General features: G+C 39.9%; 1 protein-coding gene across 1 annotated transcript; it reads left to right on the forward strand.

Annotated features, from left to right (window-relative positions):
- The first annotated feature begins 2,426 nt into the window (after nucleotides 1–2,426).
- On the forward strand, nucleotides 2,427–7,733 carry LOC113009362 (uncharacterized). The gene is made up of 4 exons (XM_026147623.1): nucleotides 2,427–2,691; nucleotides 3,944–4,012; nucleotides 6,093–6,380; nucleotides 7,207–7,733. Exons 1-4 carry the CDS (start codon nucleotides 2,572–2,574, stop codon nucleotides 7,348–7,350), a joined length of 621 nt encoding a protein of 206 aa, XP_026003408.1. The 5' UTR covers nucleotides 2,427–2,571; the 3' UTR covers nucleotides 7,351–7,733.
- The last annotated feature ends 1,704 nt before the right edge of the window (nucleotides 7,734–9,437 follow it).

The raw sequence follows: 9,437 nt of genomic DNA on the forward strand, positions 1-9,437 counted from the left end.
CTGTCAAGAAGCCATTTGTAAAGAAAGGAAACAGGGAAAAAGGCCTAGGAATGGCAAATTAGACTAAGCAGTGGACTGAAAGTCAGTGGAATAGTTCAGGGTGAAGAATAAAGGTTTAATACTAAATACTGACTTTGAATCACATTAGAATTCCACTCATTTTTTGCCTTATGTTCTGTATTTCCATGTATGCTTGGACATCTTTCAGTAGCACCACAGTAAATGTCATGCACATCCACAATTAAAAGTTAAAAAGAAACTAAATAGAAAATATTTGCTATGAAAAACAATGAGTGCTGTTTAAATGATAGAGGGATCCAAGTTTTTACAACTTATTGCAGGATGATGATATTTGAGTTCATGCAGGCTTTATTTGTGCCTCAGCAGGCCTCCGTAGCAATACACACCCTCAAAAGTTTTAGAGTTTCCAATAAAACCCGAGATACAACCAATCCAGAAGCAACTTCAATCTGTGCAATGCGTCGCTTTGGTTTCTGTCCTGAAGAACCAGTTTCATTGAAACGATGTGCAAAAACGGGAAACGGGCTTTGAGGTGCGTGTTCGGCAGATGTGTCACAGAGGTGTTACCCAGTCAGCAACAACAGGCACATATATTCCACCATAATACAAAGGCCATGCACGCAATGGATCAACTTTCAACTGTTGTGAATCCCAACACATGCATTACCAGGACTGTTGTTTCTGTCAGTGCCATCACTGATGACGACCCTAACCCTGACTCTGATCCCACAGTCTATCCTCTCACTTTCATTAGTAACTTTAACCCAGAACTTTAGATGGAGGAGAATAAATTAGAAGTATAATAGACCCTAAAATTTGATTAAACATGTTAAAATAAAAAGAGACCATAAAACAGAATAAAATAAAGGCTAAGAGAAGATAACTGCATGATGACACGAGCTAGCCAGTGTCTTAACTTTGAAACACTGAAATCATCCACCCAGTAGTTGGAGCTTCCCCTGCTCTAACCCTCTCAGGCTCAAAGTAAACTTTTTGTTGCTAATGCACAACCAAGTCCTGCAGTGGTACTTCTGAGTAAAAAAACCCCTCATAAAATCTGTATGTGGGGTAATCAGGTTGTTAGTTTTTAACTGTTGCAAATCTGCAACGCCTGCCTGGAGAGGGTTAATAATCTGGGAACTTAGTACAAAGTGAGAAAATAAATTAACTCTGACTGTTATGAGTTAAAAAAAAAAAAAAGTAATTTAAAAAAGAAAAATCAAGTAAAAGAAAACACTCCGATTTGGGAGGAATTTGTAACCAATGATGACGTGGACCTCATGGGGCTGGAAGCCATTTGAAGTGATTATTAAAACAAGGAATGTTCAGTGGAACTCCAAATGGGGCAATGTGCAAATGAAATCCACAGCAAGCATGCTATTTCCTCCTGTCTGATTTTTTTGTGTGTGGAGATATTTTAATCTTGTAAAATCTACCCAGTCACCAGCTGCCTAACCCAACCCTACCATGGAGGATGAGGGGTCGGTATTATCTCAGCCACACTCTGAGCATCCCAGCATATGTTTCCTTGCAGATCAGGACTCATTCAGCTTTTGACCTTACATTTAACTGGGCTAGTGAGCATATACAAAATAAGTTAAGAGTGTTAGCTCCAAACAGTTTATCAGGTCAGATGAATATTACGGAAGAACAACCCTTGTCCTAAATATAAACCACTTAGAACGATTACTTTCTTTGGGCCCTGACTGCCAAGATTTGAAGAAAAGTTTTAAAAAAAAGTCTGACTCCTCAAATGTGATGACCTCACAGTGCTTTTATTAGATCAAACTATGAATCTGTACCCAACACTAATAGATCGATAGATAGGTTTATCAGCACGACGTGGCACATGTATGGCCCACGATCAGAAACCGTCAGAGGTGGCTGTGAAATCCCAGATGCAGTGGATTCAATGGAGGTGTAATGATTTCCGTGACGGAATCGCTGGATCTAATGGTTTCTGACGCAGGGTGCCACCTCACTCTTTCACGCAGCGTGCTTTCCAGTCATTGCTCCTCGAACCTCAGTGCACGCTTTGAGAGATTAATGCAATTATGAGAGGTCTCATGCAAACTATTAGACCCCTTTGCAACTTCAAGTCTGACCAGCAAAAGCACAAATTTTAATAAAACAGCTGGGAGACGCAAAATTCTGCAGTGAGCAGATGATTTGGGTATGATATGCATGAGTGGGAAGCCGACCCCTCACCCTCTTCTATGAAGTTGTTGATTTAAAGGAAACTCAAAACCACAATTTCACACCTAGATCATCGCATCACTCTCTCTCTCTCTGTCTGAGTGCATGTCTATGTCACTCTGCCACTTTGCCTCTCTCTCTCTCGCAGAGTTATAAATAAAAGCTTTCATGACAAGTCAAACAGTTCGCACCAACTTCAGGGTAAGAGAGACACTGTCAGTCAGATCATCAGTCACTCAGTCAGGGAGGACACTGCTCAGCCAGAATCCGTTCTCAAATTGAAAACACTCGGCCCGGATTGGGAATCAAACCGAAGACTCAACTACACTCAGGGGTAATACAAACAGAGACAGGATGGCTACCACAGTGAGGGCAGCAGTCTGTCTGTGCCTCTGGCTTTTTGCCTGTCAGGTCAGAGGATCCCACATCCCAGCAGAGATGAACAGGACCATCCAGAGCCTCTTGCAGCACTATGTAAGTATTCACTGCACTTCAACTGCTACTTAGTACTTGAGTAATAATAGACTGTGCAGCTCTACAGACTTTCTGTTTCCTCCTGTTTGTCACAGTGATGCTCTTACCACAAACACACACACACATGCGCAAAGATGTCTTTTTAAATTTCCACTTAAGTGTGTGGTTAAAGGACCATTTTAACCCACGAGACGCTAAATACTACACACCCAGCCTGGAGCATCTCACATACGAAACTTTATGTGAATGATATCATGTTTCATGTGGTGATGCAGAGGCGAGCAGGGACACTTCCTGGAATGGTGGATTCAAGGATGAGACAGAGTCACATCACAGATGTGGGAGTGTCCTTGAATGCACCATCAAATTTTTCTGCAAAGTACGTGCTCATTGACACCCCCCCCCCAATTATCATTTCCCCTATTAGCAGCTTGTTTTTGTAATTTGTTTGGTTTTTCATTGCTAGTTGGCAGACGTTCTTAACCATCCTTTAAACTTCATGACAGACAGTCCTTGAAGGCACCAGTAATGATAGAAAGCTCTAAACACAGAAACAGCTGAACTCACGCTGTCTTTTATAACTGCTGTTGGATTATTGGCCTTCTCATGTTTATCGCTGTAAGAAAAAAAAACACTTTTAAACTGTTTTTGTCTTTTTCGGACAAATTTCTCAATTTCTTTACAGTCTCCATATTTGATATCAGACACAGTGTGGCCAACAGGCTTTAAACGCACCATTCGTACCACTTTCTAAAATTTTAATCTTCAGTTATCAGTTTCAGATCAAATTCCAATTTAATCCTGGATCTTTTAGTCCAACAATTATTATATTTCACCTTTTCCTACACTTCTCTTATTGGTCTTTAGTCGGTCCTGAATAGAGCAGCTAACCTGCTAGCAACCGGCTAGCAGGCTTCCCTTCAGTGGCTTCCAGTGAAATTCAGAATCTGTTTTAAAATGCTGTTTATTTATATATGAAGCAAAGTAAATGAGCAGTTGCCCTCTCCAGTCAGCCAATCGGGGTTTTTTTTTTTTTTAACAACAGCTCGGCTGAATCATTGGTTTCTTTAAAAAACTAAAACTGAAAACCTTTTATAAGTTAGTGATTCCTTGCACCTTATTTTCTGCTCCAGTTCAAATCATGTTTGACAATGTTTGTGAGCTGGGATAAAACCCAATACCGATACCGATTATTCATTATTAATGTCAAACATGATCTGAAAATATCTTCTTTTTTTTTTGTCTTTTGCAGAAAATTTCAAGCCGGGAAAAATATGATGGGAAACCCGTATTTCCTAGTGACCAGAACAAAAAAATTGAGGTAAGATTCATGTGATTAATGGGAGCGCGTAGTTTGTCCACAAAATGTAAAATGTCCATGCAATCCAAAGAAAAGGTTTCTTGTGGCAAATGAGAGTTTTGCTCTAACTATGGCCTTACTATAGCCTCAAATGGACAGGCAGAATTTAGGAAACACACTTGTGGCTTAAGGTCCACGTGGTAAGCATCAAGGTAGCTTAGCCTAAAGCTCAGTATTAATACTGGAAACCATGCTGTATTCCATCCCTACACAAAGAAATGAGGAACTATTTCTATCCATCCACCCAGTGTCTTCAGCATCATCGTCACTAAAGTGGATTTCCAGATGGTGTAAAGATAATAAAACCACCACTTTGACTTTTGCATGTTTATGAAAGAGTGAAGACACTGATTAGTAATCAGGCATCTTTAAAGTTGTTAGCAGGTATATTTCTGAACTCTGGAAAGAGTCAGGATACTCGATGGAGGCAAACCTCCTGTTGAGCTCCTCCATCTTTGGCTAACAGGCACTGCCTGAGTCAGCAGCCAGCTGGTATTTCCAGGTTTTGTCTTTTACATTGAGTTGAGGTTTTTGTGGGGTTTTCCTTCACTTTGCTGGCTCTGCAGGATGCCACCTTTCTGCAGCTATTCTCAGTCTCCCGATCAAACTTTCACTTTTCACCAACATCACTTACAAGGCCGTTTCATGGTTGGTTTCAAGTACTGACATCAAGCCAAGAGAGCACAGACTGAGGAGCTCTGGTCGGCAGTTTTTTATGTCACTCTGTTTGAAGTTCTGTGTGGTTAGATGGCTATGAGGTTCAGGTTAAAGCTTCTGCAAATTTGGAATAAAAAGGAACATTTTTTGAGGATGTATATCTTCTAACTAATTATTAAAAGTCTAACTGATATTATTGTAAAGTAACTGTACTAAAACTGTAATTAAAGCAGTCAACAGCAACAAGAAAAAGGAAAAAATGGAGAAAATTTGAAGCAAAACAATGGAAATTTTGTTGCACTGCCTCTTGAGGAACAGTTAAAGATATTGCTAGTAAAAGAAGAAAAGTCTCAGCGCCTTTCTAAAACTGAATGTTCAAGTAGATTTTCTGTGGTCACCACCTCCTATAGCCAGCAATATCTTCCAGCACTCAGAAACATTTTGACAGGTTAGTCATAACAGTTGGAAATTTAAAGTCAAGATGAGTTTCTATTATAGCTTAACACATGGTGGTATGCAGGGGGAAGGCTGTTGTATGGAGGGTGGTATTTTGCATGAACTTTATTGCAACCCACCAGGTTTTCCTATTTAGAGGTTTCTTTACCACCACACCTACCCCAGTGCTGCATTTCATATATTTTAGAGATATCTAATGACTCATCTGAGCTTTAACACCATTTGCCCCCTCTCATTCGAAGGAAACATCTTACATCTTTTAGCCTGCTTCTGTCCGGTCAGTTCATCGTGCTGTTGCCTCTGTCAGGTTTTAAAGCTCTTTAAAAACACTCTTGATGGTGCCACTGAAAGTGTTTTGTCAGGGATCCCACAGCTTTTGTTGCTTCTGACATGAAAGGTTTTTGGTTGTCACCAGAAATTACCACAGATTATTCAACAAGTGTAAGTGAATCGACCAAATTGAAAACAAACACTGGGTCAAACATTGAGCCACAAACTCTCATTTCTTACATCCAAACTAGTAGTTTCGGTCCTGTTAGCAGTGTATGGATATGACATTCAGGTTTAACAGCAGTCAGTGAGTGGTATTCCCCTTTAAGGCCTTCTATGTTAGCTTAACTGTTGTGTGGGAAACCACAGAGTTTTTTCCATTGTGCGAAAAGTTTTTAGCACCTAAGGTTGCAATGTTTGTGAAGCAACCTTTTCCTCACATCTCAGTTTTTCTTCAGGTTTATTTACTACAAATGTATTCTGCGTTGTTTCAGTTTTTTGGCTTTTGGTACCCGAGTCCAAAATGCTGAGGAATGCTGCGAAATTCAGCATTTTGGGCATTTTCAAAGCCATATTTGCACAACCAGATATATTCATATTAAACAAATATAAGCCATTTGTACTTTCATGTCATTACCTCTCTGTTTCTCGTTCTCAGACCAAGTTGATCTTCATGGGTGGTGTTTTGGAGTCGTACGAAAAGTTGCTTGGCCACATGTTGAAACAACTGCCCACTCCGAGTCCCCAGATCGCCGTGAGCAACGCGCAACCTGGCTCGGCCATCACCCCTGCGTCCAGCAGCCCCAACAACGCAGGCTTGGTAGCAGGCAGAGATGTCAGATCAGAGCTGAATTACATCCTGAAGAAGGTCCAGGAGCTAAAGAAACGCCGCTACCATGAACAGGAGAAGCTTCTGCAGGGATTGCAGACCCTCAGAGATATCAAGGTAGAGAGCATTCTGATTGCTTCTTGGCTGTGAAAGCCTTAACTTGACTTAGGACTTACGTAAACCCAACAGTGAGGTTTTTGTGAAGTCTATGTTGAGGATTGTACAGTGATTAAGAGGAGCTCACAATAAGCCTCAGGATGGGTTGAGCAGCCCATATGAATGGCTTATGTAAAGCCTGAAAAGTTAGACTTGAAAAGATTTGACCAACCTTATTGAGGGCTTATATAAGTCCTAAATTCATACTTAAGGACAAATGCTTTGGTCCTACAAATGGATGTTCAGCTTACCCTCTGAACATCCAGAGCAAGTCCCTGGCTGCCCATCCGGGATTTTGTTTTAGTGAAAAACAGGCAGATTTTGAGGATTTCAGATCATGTCTCATTCATTTTGGCAATACAGTTTTTGTGTTAAAGACTTTTGCATTTGGTTTAAAACAGACAAAAAGAGAGAACTCATGCCCTAACCTTAGATTAGTCATCAGTGACCTGCAGGATATTACGAGGTTTAATAACGCATCCACAAAGGATTTAAATAGAAACTAGGAAAAGAAAAGGCAGAGAGAAAGTTTGGGGCCTAGGTGAGACTAGAAATAAGGTTTTATTTAGGGCTTAAAATAATGTGTTTTTTGCAGGTCCTAAATTTGTGATGCTTACACCAGGGGACGATGTGCCTTAGTTATTCTAAAAGCTCACAAAGGTCTTACATTATTTAAGGGTTTTAAATGTTGATGTCATTGTGCTGAATCTTAACAAAGGTCCTCTCTGTAACCGTGTGATCGTCATCATTAATGTCAAACTTGCCTTTGTCTCTCTCTCTCCTGTAGATGAACGACCGCATCATCCAGAGCAAAGCACTTTGGCAGCTGCCACAGCTGTACGAAGAGGCGAGCTCGCTCCCCGAAATCAAGATCCAGAGGAGACGCAGACGGCGGAGGCAAACAAAGGCTAAAGATCGCACCAGAGCCTAAAAGGCGACCTAAAGGGCATAAAGAGAAATAACAGTAAAACAAGGATGCAGGATATTTAAATTATACAAAACCAAAAGATTCTCAGACTGAAACCAGTGTGTCTAGTTGTTAGAATTTTGTATTCTATTTTCATCTATATTTATATTTAAATTAACAGTGAACCAGCAGCCTAAGCCTTATAAGATTGTAGTCTCGGAAAAATATTTTTATATAATGTTTGGTGTGTGATACTTGAAACCAGCATAAAAGTTTGATCCTGTGGAATATTTTCACTGAAGGATCCAGAGATTATACCTAATTGTTTTCAACATGGAGTTTCACCCAGTGGAAATACTTGATTTAATGTTGTTGTTTTTTCTCGGCTTTAAAAACTTCATATTATTAAAAACCCACAAAACAAAGATATGTTTAATTGTGGTTAAAGTTTATTTTTTACTGAATATTTTGTAAATTTAGGTTATTTCTTTCTTGTATTTTGTTTTAAGTTAAAAAACCCTGAATTCTTTCTGAGTGAAACTCCCTCTTGTTGCACTGAGATTGGACTGTGGTGGAGAAATGGGCGGTTCCACTGATAATTACTGATAGGTAGTTTTCCAGATTTATCACATTTTGTTGAGGAATTACATTTATGCAAAGTAAATGTGTGAAATCCCATTTATGTGACAAATTTAACGAAGTTTTCACATAATTGTATTCTATAAGTTGATTTTTTTTGTCTCAATGGGAACCCTGACCTAGCTTCTCCACTGCAGTGCCAATGAGAGCTGATGGTGATGATGTTTACAGTACAAAGTACTTCAGTGTACTACTAATCCTCTGAACAGTCAGGTTCAGTACTGTAGTATTAAAGTAGTATTAAATTTCTTTGTAGTTGAAGTACTAAAACCTTCAGGATGTTTTGTTTTTATTTTTACTGACATATTGTAGTTTTCTTTATTTATTTTGTATTTAAGTTGTTGATTGTTGATTATTTATTATTAATTTATTGATTGGCAAATGCACCTGAATAAAACAGAATGACGCTGATTATGGCTTATGTGCAGTCTCTTATAGATTTAAGATCTTGGTTGTAAAGATTTTGGTTTTGGTTTTCCAAAAAAAGCATTTCCCGCACCTGGATCATGAGGAAGGAAAGTTGTGATGGAGAATTTATAGGAACAAGCTCAGAGAATCATGAGTCATGACTTTTAATCCACTGATTCCTGTTGCTGAACACAAATCTTTACTTTGTTATTATTTTGCCCCTGAACATGACTTTTTATCAGTGGAGAGGAGGCGGAGGAGCGAGTCGCCTCATGCCACAGAGCTAAAGTCATGCATGTCTCAGTTTTTTGCACATCATTTGTTTGAAGTTTAAACACCAAACCAGGTTAGCTCACTGCCCATTTTCTCTGCATATATATATATATATATATATATATACATATATATGCAGAGAAAATGGGCAGTGAGCTAACCTGGTTTGGTGTTTAAACTGAACCGTTCGATACAGTGCTTTCTGTTCGGTACGTATATGTATCGAACAATACAAAATTTTTAATTTATTTTATCAACTTTCCTTCTGACGATGCTGTCTGTGTTGAGCGCTCAGTGGATCTGCGCTCAACAGTGCAGCCTAGGCGGAGTAGTCGAACGCAGATTCACTGAGCGCAGGGCAAGCTAGCGAGACAGAAGTTAAGCTCTCCTTGCAACATGGCAAATTGAACCTCCCTCACCCTCATTCATGCATTCATGCATCAGCAGGGATGATGAGACAGAGTACCGGGCTGTGGTCGACTCCTTTGTCACGTGGTGTGAGCAGAATCATCTGCAGCTCAACGTGGCAAAGACCAAGGAACTGATCGTGGACTTCAGGATGACCAGGAAACACTTGACCCCTGTTTCAATCCAGGGGGTCAGTGTTGACATTGTGGAGGACTATAAATACCTTGGAGTACACATTGACAATAAACTGGACTGGGCTAAAAACACCACAGCACTTTACAGGAAGGGCCAGAGTCGTCTCTATTTTTTGAGGCGACTGAGGTCCTTCAACATCTGCCAGAAAATGCTGAGGATTTTCTATGAGTCTGTGGTGGCCAGTGCGA

The sequence above is a fragment of the Astatotilapia calliptera genome, chromosome 17 (genome assembly GCF_900246225.1).
Source record: "Astatotilapia calliptera chromosome 17, fAstCal1.2, whole genome shotgun sequence".
Classification (NCBI taxonomy): domain Eukaryota; kingdom Metazoa; phylum Chordata; class Actinopteri; order Cichliformes; family Cichlidae; genus Astatotilapia; species Astatotilapia calliptera.